We start from the raw sequence: 19,003 nt of genomic DNA on the forward strand, positions 1-19,003 counted from the left end.
ACACTATCTCCAAAGGTGTGGAACTGCTATGGGGGCTAAATTTGACCCTCCCCCCCCCCCCCCCCATGCCAACCTATTTTTGGGTTGGTGGGAGCGGTTCCACATCTTTGGAGAGGGAAATGAATACAAGGAGGACATCCTTTTATATGGAAGATATATTGATGACCTCCTCTTTATATGGAAGGGGGAGACAGGGGATGTGACTAAATTTGTAAATGTTAAATAATAATCAAGTAGGCTTGAAATTTACTTTTGAGATGAAAACTGATGAAATCAACTATTTAGATGTGACCCTAAAAGGCATTGATGGCGAACAAGTGATCACTAAGATTTATAGGAAACCAATATCTGGCAACTCATTGCTTCACGGGAAGAGTTGTCACCCCAAACACACAGCTAGTGCAGTAGCCAAGGGGGAGTTTATCCGTTTGAAAAGAAACTGCACCCTTGTGAGTGATTTTTCACGTGAAGCAATTGACTTGGAAAGCAGACTGAAGGAGAGGGGGTATTCCAACAAGATAATTAAAAAAGCCAGAAGGGATGTAGATAGAATACATAGATCATCCCTTCTAACAGAAAAAGACACTTGTAAAGAAACGTTCAAAGGGGTTAATTTCACCACTAACTACAGTATACAATACCCCGAAATTGTAAATATAATCAAGAAACATTTTCATATCTTAGAAGCTGATGACAAACTAATAGATGTTGTCAGAACAGGTGTCAGATGTAGCTCTAAGAAATGTCCTACATTGGGATCATTGTTGTCCCCTACGATGTTGAAGACAGAATCTGTCAGACCATCTTCATGGTTAACTAGCAATGGTATGTACCCCTGTGGACATAATAAATGCAAACCATGTGAGCATCTTACTAAAACCAAAATGTTTTCCTCCAACGTGACAGGGGAAACTTTTGGGATTAAATCATGCATGAATTGTATGTCTACTGAGGTTATATACCTTTTGTATTGCATTGAGTGTGGGATGCAATATATAGGTCTTACCTCTAGAGATATAAAATCAAGGATTAGGGAACACCTGTCAACCATCACAAGAGGGAAGTCTAGTACTCCATTGGCTTGTCATTTTAAGAATAAGCACAAGGATGTTCAGACTCAGGACAATACATCCAGAGAGTCTGAACTCCAAATACGATTTGATTAACTATTCTTCCCTATTCAATAAGGAGGAAAATAACCAAATCAATCTTCTTTAGCTATAGTTATGCCTTATTGAATATGCTCTTTTAATTAACATTTGTTTGTAACTTTCTGCTTAAGGTTGTTGGATTAACAGATTAATCAAACTAACAGTAATCTTACATTTTGTACTTGAGATTGTGTGACATCTAATAAGGAAACTCATTCCATTACCTCTAGTATCAGCATCCTATAACCAATAGTGGGTTTAGTATGTACAAGATAGTGTCAAATTTAATGTTAAAAACTATCAAACATGTACAATACATATCATACACTGTATTGGTTAACTTATTTCTTTATACTGATCATGCACTTATTTTCAGAATCAAGAGTATCAAGTGAATGACACACAGTTAACCATTAAGCAGTTAACTCATTGTTATGCTGTCTGGTTGATGTAAATATTATACACACTGTTTTGTCTTATACTCTTAATCGACACATGTCCATAGTGTCATTCTGCAGTTGGATTTGTTTTGTTATACTTTCAGCTCATATGTTCCTAAGTATTAGGATTAAATTCTACGAACAGTCTTATTAAACACTTGTGCTGAACTTTGACAACCAAATTACACGCAGGGCATTGGTTAATTAGTTAGAGGTGGAGTTTTGATACCCAATCAAATTTTAGGCAGTGCTTTTTAAATGAAGGTGTCTAGCAGAATAACAGGCTATGACTACGGCTATATGCTGAAACGCGTAAGCCAATTTTGCTACACTTATTCTAACTATTTACAGGGTACTGCTGTCCTGTATCGTTTTTAAATTATTTGGAATAAAGATACTTGTTTTAACTTTCAAGCGGTGGTGTTCCTTTGTTCTTGGAAGATTGTACTTATATTTGCCATAAGTCAGGTTCATGTATTTCCTTCTGCAGACTGTCAGTTTCATATTTGGGGAAAATAACATTTTAAGAATTTTTTGTCTTACCTGGGGTTTAGTCTCTTTTTCTAATTGACTACTTTTTTTCTTGCAAATTGTGGGCGGTATTAGGCCTGCGGGTGCACCAAATGCTAGACTTTATTGCGTCATTTTTGGCGCAACTTCGTCATTTCCGGCGTCATAGTTGACGCCGAAGCCTTACACACGGTTGCGTCGTTGGTGACGCAAGTGTCATTTCCGGTTATTGTTGGCGCCAAAAAAAATTTCAGTTACGTTGTGCATCATACTTGGCGCCAAACGTTTTCATTATTTTAATACCCCATTGATGTTTGCCTCTTGCCTTTTTCTCTGTCAGAGGGCTTTGCTATTTGCATTTTTTCTCATTCCTGAAACTGTCATATAAGGAAACTTAAAATTTTGCTTTATATGTTGTGTTTTTTTCTTTTGTATTTTGCAAGATGTCTCAATCTGATCCTGCCTCAGAAGTATCTGCTGGAACTTTGCTGCCTGACATCGGTTCTACCAAAGCTAAGCGCATTTGTTGTAAAATTGTGGAAATTATTTCTCCGAATGTCTTTTGTAATAGTTGTCATGATAAACTTTTACATGCAGATAGTGTGTCCATCAGTAGTAGTACATTGCCAGTTGCAGTTCCTTAAACTTCTAATGTACATGATATACCTATGAATTTTAAAGAATTTGTTTCAGATTCTATTCAGAAGGCTTTGTCTGCATTTCCACCTTCTAATAAACGTAAAAGGTCTTTTAAAACTTCTCAATTAGTTGATGAAATTTCAAATGACCAACAACATAATAATTTATCCTCCTCTGATAAGGATCTATCTGATACAGAAGATCCTTCCTCAGACATTGACACTGACAAATCTACTTATTTATTTATAATAGAGTATATGCGTTCTTTATTAAAAGAAGTGTTAATTACTTTGGATATTGAGACCAATCCTCTTGACGTTCAGTCTAATAAACGTTTAAATGCTGTTTTTAAACCTCCTGTGGTTTCTCCAGGGTTTTTTCCTATTCCTGAGGCTATTTCTGATATAATTTCTAAGGAATGGAATAAGCCAGGTACTTCTTTTATTCCTTCTTCAAGGTTTAAAAAATTGTATCCTTTACCAGCAAATTCTATAGAGTTTTGGGGAAAAATCCCCAAAGTTGATGGGGCTATTTCTAGGTTTCCAGATAGATTCAGTGTCCATGACTCTCTCTAACAGACAAGAGACGCTTGAAATTGGTTGCAGCTTGTCGGCACCTTCAGTCTGTTGTTCCCTTCACTGGCTATGTGCATGGAAGTTTTAGGCCTCATGACTGCAGCATCGGACGAGATTCCTTTTGCTCGTTTTTACATGAGACCTCTCCAGCTTTGTATGCTAAATCAATGGTGCAGGGATTATACAAAGATATCACAATTAATATCCTTAAATCCCAATGTACGACGCTCTGACGTGGTGGTTAAATCACCAATGTTTAGTTCAAGGTGCTTCTTTTGTTCGACCAACCTGGTCTGTGATAACTACAGATGCAAGTCTTTCAGGTTGGGCAGCTGTTGAGGGATCTCTGACTGCTCAAGGGGGTTGGAAATCTCAAGAGGCGAGATTACCAATCAATATTTTAGAACTCTGTGCAATTTTCAGAGCTCTTCAGTTTTCTCCTCTGTTGAAGAGCGAACCGTTCATTTGCTTCCAGACAAACAATATCACAACTGTGGCATATGTCAATCATCAGGGTGGGACTCAGTCCTCAAGCCATGAAAGAAGTATCTCGGATACTTGCTTGGGTGGAATCCAGCTCCTATCTAATCTCTGCGGTGCATATCCCAGGTGTAGACAATTGGGAAGCGGATTATCTCAGTCAGACTTTACATCCAGGAGAGTGGTCTCTCCATCCAGATGTGTTTTCTCAGATTGTTCAGATGTGGGGTCTTCCAGAGATAGATCTGATGGCCTCTTACTAAACAAGAAACTTCCCAGATACCTGTCCAGGTCCAGGGATGTTCAGGCGGAAGCAGTGGATGCGCTAACCATTCCATGGAATTTATCCTGCTTACATCTTCCCGTCTCTAGTTCTTCTTCCAAGAGTGATTTCTTTTACAAAGATATGACGAGTCCACAGATTTCATCCTTACTTGTGGGATGTTAACCTCCTGCTAACAGGAAGTGGCAAAGAGCGCCACAGCAGAGCTGTATATATAGCCCCTCCCTTCCCCTCCACCTCCAGTCATTCTCTTTGCCTGTGTTATACAAGATATACATATGTCCACAGCACTGTGTCTTTCAAGTTTCTTTATTCTCTGTACATAACAGGTATATAAACAGCGACGTTTCGAGTGTTGCCACTCTTACTCATGAGACATATGTGGACATATGTATATCTATTACTGGAATTGGGGGGACTTGGCAGGACCCTGTCTTCACTTGCACTGCACTCCTAAGTTGCTGTACTATTCATTGTGTATACTGCCTGTGTTATACTAGGAAGACATGGTAAAGTGAGGTTTTAGTTTTAGTTTCTTCAATCAAGAAGTTTTTTATTTTAAATGGTACCGGTGAGTACTATTTTCCTCAGGGGTATATGAAAGAAGATTTCTGCCCTGAGGTTGATGATCTTAGCAGTTGTAACTAAGATCCACGCTGGTTCCCACAAGACTTTTAATGGTAACCATGAGACATCTTCAGGGTGGAGACTGGTTTCTTGCTACAAGCAGCATTAAAGTATGTGCAGCCTTTTTATTCTGTGGAGACTTGGTATATCAGAACTGGCTGGCAGTTATTTCCCTGTATGGGAATGGGGTAAGCAGTAATACTAATTTACAAGAAGGGGTATTACTGGAGTCCCTAGATTTTATTATAATGGTTGACTTATATGGGCATTATGTGACATGGGAGAGACAAGAAAAGCGAAGTATAACGTTTTTTATTTTTTGGCATTTAAACATCCATATGTTTTATGGTGTATTTGAGGGGTTATATTGTGTTGCATCACTCAGGTGGAAAAACCGCTTCCCATGCGGTTGTGTTTGGGCCTACTCTGGCATTTGACCTTAAGGGGCGGGGCTTATTTTCGCACGCTCAGATGCGCACTTCCTTCAGGCTAGACAGCAGCAAGCAGTAACTCTGGTGGCTCCTGGCTGTAGCAAGTGGTTATGGAGTATTAGTATTAGTTGTTTTGAAGTACCCTGGGGGTAGGTAGGCGCTACAGAAGAGCTGTGGCGAGGTGCAGAGGGTATTTTTTGACTGTAAATGACAAATTGTTGTTTTAAAGTACTTTAAGAGCCTTATTTCTGCCCGTATTTCTGGGTGCAGTAATTTTTGGCTGAACCAACAATTTTGATGTTAAATTTAGATTTATTTAACGTTATTTAAGCATTTTGGGAAAATTGTTCACTTTTTCTTTCTTAAAGGCGCAGTACACATTTCTTCAAAAGTTTATTTTAAGCAATAAATAGGTGTTTAAACGACTTTTGTGGTTATTAGTCTGTTCAACATGTCTGACATTGAGGAATCTGAATCTCATTGTTCTATGTGTTTAGAAGCTATTGTGCAACCCCCTCTAACATTGTGTAGCTCTTGTACTGAAAGAGCCTTACATTGTAAAGACCATATATTGGGTCAAGAAAGTGTGCCTAAGGATGATTCTCAGTCTGAAGAGAATCAGGATATGCCATCCAATTCTCCCCAAGTGTCACAACCTTTTACGCCCACACAAGCAACGCCAAGTACTTCTAGTGCGTCTAATTCTTTTACTCTGCAGGAGATGGCTGCAGTTATGTCAACTACTCTTACAGAGGTATTGTGTAAATTACCAGTGTTGCTGGGTAAACGCAGTAGGTCAGGTATAAAAACTGCATCCTCTGATGCTTTATTAACTATTTCTGATGTGCCCTCACAGTGCTCTGGGTTGGGGGTCAGGGAATTGTCTGAGGATGAAATTTCAGATTCAGGGAATGTTTTACCTCAGACAGATTCGGATGCTATGTCATTTAAATTTAAGCTTGAACACCTCCACCTGTTGCTTAGGGAGTTTTTAGCGACTCTGGATGATTGTGACCCTATTGCAATTCCTCCAGAGAAATTGTGTAAAATGGATAAATATCTGGAAGTACCTACTTACACTGATGTTTTTCCGGTTCCTAAGAGAATTTCGGAAATTATAAGAAATGAATGGGATAGACCAGGTATACTGTTTTCTCCCCCTCCTAATTTTAAGAAAATGTTTCCAATATCGGATACCATTCGGGACTCATGGCAAACGGTCCCTAAGGTAGAGGGAGCTATATCTACTCTAGCTAAGCGTACTACTATACCCATTGAGGATAGTTGTGCTTTAGAGGGTCTACTAAAGAAAATATTTGTTAATCAGGGGTTTCTTTTACAACCTACGGCTTGCATTGTTCCAGTAACTACTGCAGCAGCTTTTTGGTTTGAGGCTCTGGAAGCGTCTCTTAAGGTTGAGACTCCATTAGATGACATCTTAGATAGAATTAAGGCTCTCAAGCTAGCTAATTCTTTTATTACTGATGCCGCTTTTCAAATTGCTAATTTAGCGGCAAATAATGCAGGTTTTTCTATTTTAGCACATAGAGCATTGTGGCTCAAATCTTGGTCTGCTGATGTGTCATCAAAATGTAAGATTTTAGCTATTCCCTTTAAAGGTAAGACCCTTTTCGGGCCAGAATTGAAGGTAATCATTTCTGACATTACAGGAGGTAAAGGCCATGCCTTACCTCAGGATAAGTCGGTTAAAATGAGGGGTAAACAGAATAATTTTCGTTCCTTTAAAGGAGGACCCCCCCCCCCGCTTCTTCTTCCACAAAGCAGGAAGGGAATTTTACCCATTATATGTCAGTCTGGAGACCCAATCAGAACTGGAATAAGGGTAAACAATCCAAAAAGCCTGCTGCTGCTCATAAGACAGCATGAAGGGGCGGCCCTCGATCCGGGATCGGATCTAGTAGGGGGCAGACTCTCTTTCTTTGCCCAGGCTTGGGCAAGAGATGTTCAGGACCCCTGGGCACTAGAAATAGTGACCCATGGTTATCAATTGGAATTCAAGGACTTTATCCCAAGAGGGATATTCCATCTTTCTTACGCTGTGCCAAGCTTCCAAGATACGGATCCCGGTTCAGAGATCCTCAGGCCGAACTGATTGTTCAGCCTAGCTTATGTGTTTCCACTGTTTCCTCTCCTCCCATGCGTGATTGCTCAAATCAAACAGGAGAGAGCTTTAGTGATCCTGAGAGCGCCTGCGTGGCCATGCAGGACTTGGTATGCAGATCTAGTGGACATGTCCTCTCTGCCACCGTGGAAACTTCCATTGAGACAGGACCTTCTCATTCAAGGTCCTTTTCAACATCTAAATCTAATTTCTCTGCAGCTGACTGCGTGGAGATTGAACGCTTGATTTTATTGAAGCGAGGATTCTCTGGTTCGGTTATCAATACTTTGATACAGGCTAGAAAGCCTGTCACTAGAAAAGTCTATCATAAGATATGGTGTAAATATCTTTATTGGTGTGAATCCAAGGGTTACTCATGGAGTAAAGTTAGGATTCCTAGGATTCTGTCTTTTCTCCAAGAAGGATTGGAGAAAGGGTTATCAGCGAGTTCCTTTAAAAAGACAAATTTCAGCTTTGTCAATTCTGTTTCACAAACGTTTGGCAAATGTGCCAGATGTTCAGTCTTTTTGTCAGGCTCAATCTAGAATTAAGCCTGTATTTAGACCCATTATTCCTCCCTGGAGTTTGAATTTAGTTCGAGTTCTTCAAGGGGTTCCGGTTGAATCCATGCATTCCATGGATATCAAATTTGTTATCTTGGAAAGTTCTGTTTTTAGTTACTATTTCTTCTGCTCGAAGAGTTTCTGAGCTTTCAGCGCTACAGTGTGATTCCCCTTATCTCATTTTTCATTCTGATAAGGTGGTGTTACGTACCAAACATGGATTCCTTCCTAAGGTTGTTTCAAATAAGAATATTAATCAGGAAATTGTTGTTCCTTCCTTGTGTCCTAACCCTTCTAAGAAGGAGCGTATGTTGCATAATTTGGATGTGGTCCGTGCCTTAAAATTTTACTTACAGGCAACTAAAGATTTCAGTCTATCATCTTCATTATTCGTTGTTTATTCTGGACAGCGTAGTGGTCAGAAAGCTACGGCTACCTCTTTCTTTTTGGCTGAGAAGTATCATCCGCCTGGCATATGAGACTGCTGGACAGCAGCCTCCTGAAAGAATTACGGCTCATTCTACTAGGGCTGTGGCTTCCACATGGGCTTTTAAAAACGATGCATCTGTTGAACAGATTTGTAAGGCTGCGACTTGGTTGTCCCTTCATACTTTTTCCAAATTTTCCAAATTTGATACTTTTGCTTCTTCTGAGGCTATTTTTGGGAGAAAGGTTCTTCAAGCAGTGGTGCCTACCGTTTAGGTTCCTGTCTTGTCCCTCCCTTTCATCCGTGTCCTATTGCTTTGGTATTGGTTTCCCACAAGTAAGGATGAAATCTGTGGTCTCGTCATATCTTTGTAAAAGAAAAGTAAATTTATGCTTACCTGATAAATGTATTTCTTTTACGATATGACGAGTCCATGGCCCACCCTGTTATTTTAAGACAGATTTATTTTATTTTTTGTAAACTTCAGTCACCTCTGCACCTTTTTAGCCTTTCCTTTTCTCTTCCTATAACCTTCGGCTGAATGACTGGAGGGGAATGGAGGGGCTATATATACAGCTCTGCTGTGGTGCTGTTTGCCACTTCCTGTTAGCAGGAGGTTAATATCCCACAAGTAAGGATGAAATCTGTGGACTCGTCATATCGTAAAAGAAATTAATTTATCAGGTAAGCATAAATTTACTTTTCCAAAATCATGCAGGAACAGTCGTTTGTGTTGCTGGTGGCTCCAGCATGGCCACTCAGGTTTTGGTATGCGGATCTTGTTCGGATGTCCAGTTGCCAACCTTGGCCACTTCCGTTAAGGCCAGACCTACTGTCTCAAGGTCAATTTTTCCATCAAGATGTCAAATCATTAAATTTGAAGGTATGGAAATTAAACGCTTAGTACTAAGTCATAGAGGTTTCTCTGACTCAGTGATTAATACTATGTTACAAGCTCGTAAATCTGTTTCCAGGAAGATTTATTATCGAGTTTGGAAGACTTACATTTCATGGTGTTTTTCCCTTAAATTTTCTTAGCATTCTTTTAAAATTCCTAGAATTTTACAGTTATCTGCTCTTTCTTGTGAATCTCCTTTTCTGATTTTTCATCAGGTTAAGGTGGTTTTGCGGACTTCTTTTCAATTTTTACCTAAGGTTGTGAATTCTAACAACATTAGTAAAGATTGTTGTCCCTTCCTTGTGTCCTAATCCAAAGAATTCTTTGGAAAGATCCTTACATTCTTTAGAAGTCTTTCTGAAATCTATAATATTTCAACGCTCTTACCACATCCAGTCTATTCGTTTTATTTTCTAGTCCTAGGAAAGGTCAGAAAGCTCCTGCTATTTCCTTGGCTTCTTGGTTAAAGCTTTTGATTTGTCAAGCTTATTTGGAGTCGGGTAAGATCCTGCCTCAGAGAATTACAGCTCATTCTACTAGGTCAGTCTCCACTTTGTGGGCTTTTAAGAATGAAGCTTTTGTTGATCAGATTTGCAAAGCAGCAACTTGGTCTTCTTTGCATACATTTACTAAATTCTAACGTTTTGATGTATTTGCTTCTTCAGAAGCAGTTTTTGGTAGAAAAGTTCTTCAGGCAGCTGTTTCAGTTTGATTCTTCTGCTGATGTTTTAAGTTTTTCTTATCATTAAAGAATAAACTTATAATTTGGGTTGTGGATTATTTTTTCAGCGTAAAATGGCTGTTTTATTTTTTTATCCCTCCCTCTCTAGTGAATCTTGCGTGGCGTTCCACATCTTGGGTATTTGATATCCCATACGTCACTAGCTCATGGACTAATTTATGTAAGAACTTACCTGATAAATTAATTTCTTTCATATTGGCAAGAGTCCATGAGGCCCACCCTTTTTATGGGGGTTATGATTTTTGTATAAAGCACAATTATTCCAATTCCTTTGATGCTTTTTACTCCTTTCTTTATCACCCCACTACTTGGCTATTCGTTAAACTGAATTGTGGGTGTGGTGAGGGGTGTATTTATAGGCATTTTGAGGTCTGGGAAACTTTGCCCCTCCTGGTAGGATTGTATATCCCATACGTCACTAGCTCATGGACTCTTGCTAATATGAAAGAAATTAATTTATCAGGTAAGTACTTACATAAATTATGTTTTTTGCAACAGGCTTCAAGCTTTGCAATTTAAAGTATTGTACACAATTGGCATGCATGTGAAAGAGCAGCAATAATGAAACTCATTTTTTTATATATATATACATTTACATTTGAAACTCAGTATTGGTAGATAGATATCTTTAATCTTGTAAAAAAAATTTGTCTGATTTTTACTTTTTAGGCTCCCTCAGCTAATGGATGTTGTACGCTCTAACTTTGAGGCAATGATTGAACGGGCCCAGGGAGGACCAAATTTCATGATGCACTCTGGTATCTCCCAAGCATCTGAATATGATGACCCACCCGGCCTGAGGGAGAAAGCAGAGTACCTGCTCCGTGAGTGGGTCAATTTATATCATTCTGCAGCAGCTGGACGTGATAGCACAAAAGCATTCTCTGCTTTTGTGGGACAGGTAAAATGCTAAATCTATATATTTAAAAGGTTGTATTTTAGGCCTTTTTACTTTCTGCACCATCTTTTAAACGTGTGCCTTTTTTGGGGTAGAGGTTACGCTATGATGCTAAAGCAATCCCTGGCTTCCCATACTGCATTAGCTAATCTTGAGCTGTGTGATTGGGCCCTGGGAACAAAAAATATGTACCTGAATTTTAATTCTGTATTTTAGGAAAAAGGAAGATTTTTCAGTTTTCCTGCATTATATAGTTTGAACTGTCACCAATGAAGTTAATTGTTCTTGGGAATTAATATTTACTTGGCTAACTTTGTTTAGATGCGATAGTTTTTGTGGTTGATATATTTATTTTTAAACTAGAAAAGCATGACTTGTCTATTAGTAGCTGACCTTCAGCATAAAACCGTTAACTGGTTATCCACCAGTAAGCCAATATGTGTACATTTAGCAAATATCTTGCAGCAAAGGTGAACAGGTGGAAAAAAATATGCCTTAGTATCACAATGTATATATTTACTTTTGAATGATGTACCGAGTCCACGGATACATCCTTACTTGTGGGATATTATCCTTCCTAACAGGAAGTGGCAAAGAGCACCACAGCAGAGCTGTCTATATAGCTCCCCCCTTAACTCCACCCCCCAGTCATTCTCTTTGCTGGCTCTAAGCAGGAAGAGTAAAGAGAAGAGATGTTAAACTGTTAGTTTTATTTTATCTTCAATCAAGTGTTTGTTATCTTTAAATGGTACCGGTGTTGTACTATTTACTCTCAGGCAGGACATAGATGAAGATTTCTGCCTGGAGGATGATAATCTTAGCATTTGTAACTAAGGTCCACTGCTGTTCGCACAGAAGCTGATGAGTACAGGAAAACTTCAGTGTGAGGAACGGTTTCTTGCTATACAGCAATGAGGTATGTTCAGTCATATTTTCTGCAGAGACTGTGTTAACTCAGAAAGGCTGACAGTATCCCCATTAAGGGAAGGGAGAAGCAGTAATCCTAGTTTAATAAGAGGCTTTACTAGCTTGCATAAAGGGCTAATTTTTTTGGGGCACTCAGTTTGTATATGTGATTTTGAGCAAACGTTTGTGTGTTTCTGGGAGTAACGTTTTTATTCTGATGGGACATTTATTTGAGGGTTCATTTGGCTTATTTAGGGTTTTTTTATAACCCACATGGCTTACAAACAAGGTTTGATAGATTTTGTAGGCCCCAGCAACATCGAGTGAGGTGGGCTGGGCCTATTTTCGCGCCTCAGTTGCGCATTTAGTTTATGCAGACAAACAGCAAGCAACTTCTCTAGAGGTCCTTATACTCTTCTGAGGCCTAATCGAAGCTTTATCCTCATATTTTCATCCCCTAAGGGCAGGTAGGCGCCACAGCAGAGCTGTGGCAAGGTGCTAACGGGTTTTTACCGGTTTTAGACATTTATTAATTCGATTTTGTCATTTTGGGGTTTATTGCTTATTTACTTGTGGTGCAATCCTTCTAAAGCTTAGTGGGTACACTGTTAACATTTCGGAAATTTTTAAGCAATTTTAACCAGTTTTGCAGATTGTGTATGCCTTTTTTTTCTCTTAAAGGCACAGTACCGGTTTTGCAAATTGTGGGGTTTTTTTTTCATTAAATAGTGTTTTCCAAGCTTGCTTGCTTCATTACTAGCCTGTTAAACATGTCTGGCACTGAGGAAACTCATTGTTCAATTTGTTTAGAAGCCATTGTGGAACCCCCTCTTAGAATGTGTCCCACTTGTACTGATATATCTATAAATTGCAAACAGCATATTTTGACTTATAAAAGTTTGGCATTGGATGATTCTCAGACAGAAGGAAATCGGCTTTTGCCATCTAGTTCTCCCCATGTGTCACAACCAGTAACGCCCGCACAAGCGACGCCAAGTACTTCTAGTGCGTCTAATTCTTTCACCTTGCAAGATATGGCTTCAGTTATGAATACTACCCTCAGAGGTTTTATCTAAGCTGCCAGGGTTGCAAGGGAAGCGCAGTAGCTCTGGGTTAAGACCAAATGCTTAGCCTTCTGACGCTTTAGTAGCCGTATCCGATATTCCCTCACAATGTTCTGAGGTAGGGATGAGGGATTTGCTATCTGAGGGAGAGATTTCTGATTCAGGAAGGATGTTCCCTCAGACAGATTCAAATATGACGGCTTTTAAATTTAAGCTAGAACACCTCCGCTTATTGCTCAGGGAGGTTTTAGCGACTCTGGATGATTGTGACCCTATTGTAGTTCCAGAGAAATTGTGTAAAATGGACAAATATTTAGAGGTTCCTGTTTACACTGATATTTTCCCGGTCCCTAAGAGGATTTCGAACATTGTTACTGTTTTTAAGAAAATGTTTCCCATATCTGACACCATAAAGGACTCATGGCAGTCGGTCCCTAAGGTGGAGGGAGCTATTTCTACCTTGGCTAAGCGTACAACTATACCTATTGAAGACAGTTGCGCTTCCATTGATCCTATGGATAAAAAATTAGAAGGTCTCCTAAAGAAAATTTTTGTAAATCGGGGTTTTCTTCTTCAACCTATAGCATGCATTGTTCCTGTAACCACTGCAGCTGCCTTTTGGTTTGAGGCTCTAGAGGAGGCTCTTCAGATGGAGACCCCACTAGATGATATTCTAGATAGAATTAAGGCTCTTAAGATAGGTAATTCTTTCATTACAGACGCCGCTTTTCATCTTGCTAAGTTAGCGGCAAAGAATTCAGGTTTTGACATTTTAGCGCGAAGAGCGTTATGGCTTAAGTCCTGGTCAGCTGATGTGTCATCTAAATCTAAGCTTTTGACCATCCCTTTCAAAGGTAAGACCCTATTTGGGCCTGCACTGAAAGAGATCATTTCAGACATCACTGGGGGGAAGGGTCATGCCCTCCCTCAGGATAAGTCAAATAAGACAAGGACCAAACAAAATAATTTTCGTTCCTTTCGAAACTTCAAGAGTGGTCCCACTTCCTCTTCCTCTCCTGCAAAGCAAGAGGGGAACTTTACTCAATCCAAGCCAACCTGAAGACCTAATCAGGCTTGGAACAAGGGTAAACAGGCCAAAAAGCCTGCTGCTGCCACTAAGACAGCATGAAGGGGTAGCCCCCTATCCGGGACCGGATCTAGTAGGGGGCAGACTCTCTCTCTCTTTGCTCAGGCTTGGGCAAGAGACTTCAGGATTCCTGGGCAGTAGAAATCGTTACCCAGGGATATCTTCTAGATTTCAAGGATTCTCCTCCAAGGGGGAGGTTCCATCTTTCTCAATTGTCTGTAAACCCGACAAAAAGAGAGGCGTTCTTATGTTGTGTAGAAGACCTTTCTGCCATGGGAGTGATCTGCCCAGTTCCGAAAGCAGAACAGGGGCAGGGGTTCTACTCCAATCTGTTTGTGGTTCCCAAAAAAGATGGAACTTTCAGACCAATCCTAGATCTCAAGATCCTAAACCAATTCCTAAGAGTCCCATCTTTCAAGATGGAGACCATTCAGACTATTTTACCAATGATCCTGGAGGGTCAATATATTACCACCGTGGACTTAAAGGATGCGTATCTACACATTCCTATCCACAAAGATCATCACCAATTCCTCAGGTTTGCCTTTCTGGACAAGCATTACCAGTTTGTGGCTCTTCCCTGCGGGTTGGCCACGGCGCCCCGAATCTTCACAAGGTGCTAGGGTCCCTTCTGGCGGTTCTAAGGCCGCGGGGCATAGCTGTGGCGCCTTATCTAGATGACATTCTAATTCAAGCGTTGACTTTCCAACTAGCCAAGTCTCACACGGACTTAGTGTTGGCCTTTCTAAGATCTCACGGGTGGAAGGTGAACGTAAAAAAAGAGTTCTTTTCCCCCTCACAAGACTTTCATTTCTAGGGACTCTAATAGACTCGGTGGACATGAAAATATTTCTGACGGAGGTCAGGAAATCAAAGATTTTGTCCACCTGCCGAGCTCTTCATTCCATTCTTTGGCCGTCAGTGGCTCAGTGCATGGAGGTAATCGGTCTAATGGTAGCGGCAATGGACATAGTTCCGTTTGCTCGCTTGCATCTCAGACCACTGCAACTATGCATGCTCAATCAGTGGAATAAGAATTGTTCGGATTTATCTCCACAGATAAATCTGGATCAAGAGACCAGAGACTCTCTTCTTTGGTGGTTGTCACAGGATCATCTGTCCCAGGGAATGTGTTTCCGCAGGCCAGATTGGGTTATAGTGACGACAGACGCCAGCCTTCTGGGCTGGGGTGCAGTCTGGAATTCCCTGAAAGCACAGGGTTTGTGGACTCGGGAGGAGGCCCTCCTACCGATAATTATTCTGGAATTAAGAGCGATATTCAATGCTCTTCAGGCATGGCCTCAGCTGTCTTCGCACAGATTCATCAGATTTCAGTTGGACAACAACACGACTGTGGCTTATATCAATCATCAGGAGGGAACAAAGAGTTCCTTAGCGATGATAGACGTTTCAAGAATAATCCGTTGGGCAGAGGCTCACTCTTGCCATCTGTCAGCGATCTATATCCCAGGGGTAGAGAACTGGGAGGCAGATTTTCTAAGTCTTCAGACTTTTCATCCGGGGGAGTGGGAACTCCATCCAGAGGTGTTTGCTCAACTGGTTCGGCTATGGGGCACACCAGAAGTGGATCTGATGGCGTCTCGTCAGAACGCCAAACTTCCTTGTTACGGATCCAGGTCAAGGGATCCTCAGGCAGTACTGATAGATGCTCTAGCAGTACCCTGGTCGTTCAGCCTGGCTTATGTGTTTCCACCTTTCCCTCTCCTCCCATGTCTGATTGCCAGAATCAAACAGGAGAGCATTGGTGATTTTGATAGCGCCTGCGTGGCCACGCAGGACTTGGTATGTAGATCTGGTGGACATGTCATCTCTTCCACCATGCCTCTGAGACTGGACCTTCTGATTCAAGGTCCATTCAAGCATCCAAATCTAATTTCTCTGCAACTGACTGCTTGGAGATTGAACGCTTGAACGCTTGATTCTATCAAAGTCGGTCATAGATACCTTGATTCTGGCTTGAAAGCCTGTTACCAGGAAAATCTATCATAAGATATGGCGTAAATATCTTTTTTGGTGCAAATCCAAAGGGTACTCCTGGAGTAAAATCTGGATTCCTAGGATTTTGTCTTTTCTCCAAGAGGGATTGGAGAAAGGATTGTCAGCTAGTTCCCTGAAAGGACAGATATCTGCTCTGTCTATTCTGTTGCACAAGCGTCTGGCAGATGTTCCAGACGATCAGGCTTTTTGTCAGGCTTTAGCTAGAATTAAGCCTGTGTTTAAATCTGTTGCTCCGCCATGAAGCCTAAATTTAGTTCTTAAATTTCTTCAGGGGGTTCCGTTTGAACCCATGCATTCCATAGATATTAAGCTTTTATCTTGGAAAGTTTTGTTCCTAGTTGCTATCTCTTCAGCTTGAAGAGTTTCGGAACTATCTGCATTACAATGTGACTCACCTTATCTTGTTTTCCATGCTGATAAGGTGGTTTTGCGTACTAAGCCTGGGTTCCTACCTAAGGTTGTTACTAACAGGAATATCAATCAGGAAATTGTTGTTCCTTCTCTGTGTCCTAATCCTTTTTCTAAGGAGGAACGTCTGTTGCACAACTTGGACGTGGTTAGTGCTTTGACGAAAATCTTTGGTTGCCTGCAAATAAAATTTCAAACATCTTCTTTGTTTGTTGTCTATTCTGGAAAGCGTAGGTGTTAAAAGGCTACGGCGACTTGCCTTTACTTTTGGCTGAAAAGCATCATCCGTTTGGCTTATGAGACTGCTGGACAAAAGCCTCCTGAAAGGATTACAGCTCATTCTTCTAGAGCGGTAGCTTCCACATGGGCTTTTAAAAATGATGCTTCTGTTGAACAGATTTGTAAGGCTGCGACCTGGTCTTCGCTCCATACCTTTTCAAAATTTTACAAATTTGATACTTTTGCTTCTTCGGAGGCTATTTTTGGGAGGTTTTGCAAGCAGTGGTGCATTCCGTTTAGGTTCCTGTCTTGTCCCTCTCTTCATCCGTGTCCTAAAGCTTTGGTATTGGTATCCCACAAGTAAGGATGAATCCGTGGACTCGGTACATCATGCAAAAGAAAACAAAATTTATGCTTACCTGATAAATTTCTTTCTTTTGCGATGTACCGAGTCCACGGCCCGCCCTGTCTATTCAAGACAGATGGTATTTTTTATTAAAAACTTCAGTCACCTCTGCACCTTATAGTTTCTCCTTTTTCTTCCTTGGCCTTCAGTCGAATGACTGGGGGGTGGAGTTAAGGGGGGAGCTATATAGACAGCTCTGCTGTGGTGCTCTTTGCCACTTCCTGTTAGGAAGGATAATATCCCACAAGTAAGGATGAATCCGTGGACTCGGTACATCGCAAAAATACATTTATCAGGTAAGCATAAATTTTGTTTTTGCATTAACTTTTACTTGTGGCTTCATTTCACACAAGTTTTAATACCACTTTTAAAAATAGTTAAAGTGCATTGTGTTTAGAAGTATTTACAGTAGCATGTGCTTTCTCTCAGATGCATCAGCAAGGAATTTTGAAGACTGATGACTTGATAACTCGCTTCTTCCGCTTATGCACAGAGATGTGTGTGGAGATTAGCTACCGAGCACAGGCTGAACAGCAGCACAATCCAGCTGCCAATCCCACAATGATCAGAGCAAAGTGTTACCACAATCTAGATGCCTTTGTGCGACTGATTGCTTTGCTTGTCAAACATTCTGGAGAGGCAACAAATACAGTTACCAAAATAAATCTTCTGAATAAGGTGAGATTGGTTAGTACTTTACATTTCATGGTTCAAGCAACCTACCTACAGTAGGAATGTGGTTTTGTTCAATGTATCTAATACTGTCTTTTAACAGGTACTTGGCATTGTTGTTGGTGTCCTCCTACAGGACCATGAAGTGAGGCAGAGTGAGTTCCAGCAATTGCCATATCATCGCATCTTCATTATGTTACTTTTGGAGTTAAATGCTCCTGAACATGTGCTGGAGACTATAAACTTTCAGACACTGACCGCTTTTTGGTATGTCATGTTCCAGAATGTTAGGTCTTGGGTGCTGGATTGGGCTTTTATTCAGGATAGGTTTATAAATGTTTTTATTCCATATGCACAGATGGTTTTAGCAGTGATGTTTGTTTTTTTTTCTCCCTTCCTCTAGTAATACCTTTCATATCCTTCGGCCAACAAAGGCAGCAGGGTTCGTATACGCATGGTTAGAACTTATTTCCCACAGAATATTTATTGCACGGATGTTGGCCCACACCCCACAGCAGAAGGTCAGTGAGATTAAATGCATAGAAAACCATATAATTCACATTGATTTAATTGTATCATTAATTTTAAAATTTTCTGTACAGGGCTGGCCGATGTATGCTCAGTTATTGATTGATTTATTTAAATATCTGGCTCCTTTCCTGAGAAATGTGGAACTCACCAAACCTATGCAAATTCTTTACAAGGTATGTAGTATCAGATCAGTAATGCAGCCTTTATTTCAGTGGTTTTGATTCTTATGCAGGAGATATGAATATAATAGCCGTTCATTGCCTGTGTTATATTTCTCAGCTCTAGTCCTCCAGTAATCCTAAGAAACCAGGTATACATATGTTATTGTTAAACCTGCACATCAGTTGTGGCTTGAGCTGTAGATTAATTCAAGACGTTAGGAGATAAACTATTGTCTGCATAGTGATATTTGTTCAAATTCTTTGCACGGAACGTTAGTTGATGATAGGTTATAGCTAGCACTTATTTGATCCATGGGGATGCTGCCTGTAAGTAATTTATTGCGTCTGTGTGCACGAACACCTATTTTTTGGGAGAGGGCTTAGTCCACAAGCCATTATTCCTGGGGCCCCCCCTGCTCACTATTTGACTTTCTTATATCACATCTTTTAATGTAACTTATTTCGATGTGTTGTAATTTTAAACATTTGCTATTTATTCTAGGAAACTAGCCATTTTATTCATAAACATTATATTTCTCCTGTTAAGTGTAGTCAGTCCACGGGTCATCCATTACTTATGGGATATTAACTCCTCCCCAACAGGAAGTGCAAGAGGATCACCCAAGCAGAGCTGCTATATAGCTCCTCCCCTCTACGTCACACCCAGTCATTCTCTTGCACCCAACTAATAGATAGGATGTGTGAGAGGACTGTGGTGATTAAACTTAGTTTTTATATCTTCAA

The 19,003-nt window shown here is 40.4% G+C and overlaps 1 protein-coding gene across 1 annotated transcript in view; it reads left to right on the forward strand.

Moving 5' to 3' along the window:
• Positions 1–19,003, forward strand: part of CNOT1 (CCR4-NOT transcription complex subunit 1) — a gene marked incomplete in the record, with an annotated part of 753,971 nt that overhangs the window by 641,172 nt on the left and 93,796 nt on the right. Inside the window, 5 exon segments of the mRNA XM_053702424.1 lie at positions 10,558–10,789; positions 17,325–17,573; positions 17,671–17,834; positions 17,971–18,088; positions 18,170–18,271. Coding sequence (XP_053558399.1) covers positions 10,558–10,789; positions 17,325–17,573; positions 17,671–17,834; positions 17,971–18,088; positions 18,170–18,271 — 865 coding nt within the window.

The sequence above is a fragment of the Bombina bombina genome, chromosome 1 (genome assembly GCF_027579735.1).
Source record: "Bombina bombina isolate aBomBom1 chromosome 1, aBomBom1.pri, whole genome shotgun sequence".
Lineage (NCBI taxonomy): Eukaryota > Metazoa > Chordata > Amphibia > Anura > Bombinatoridae > Bombina > Bombina bombina.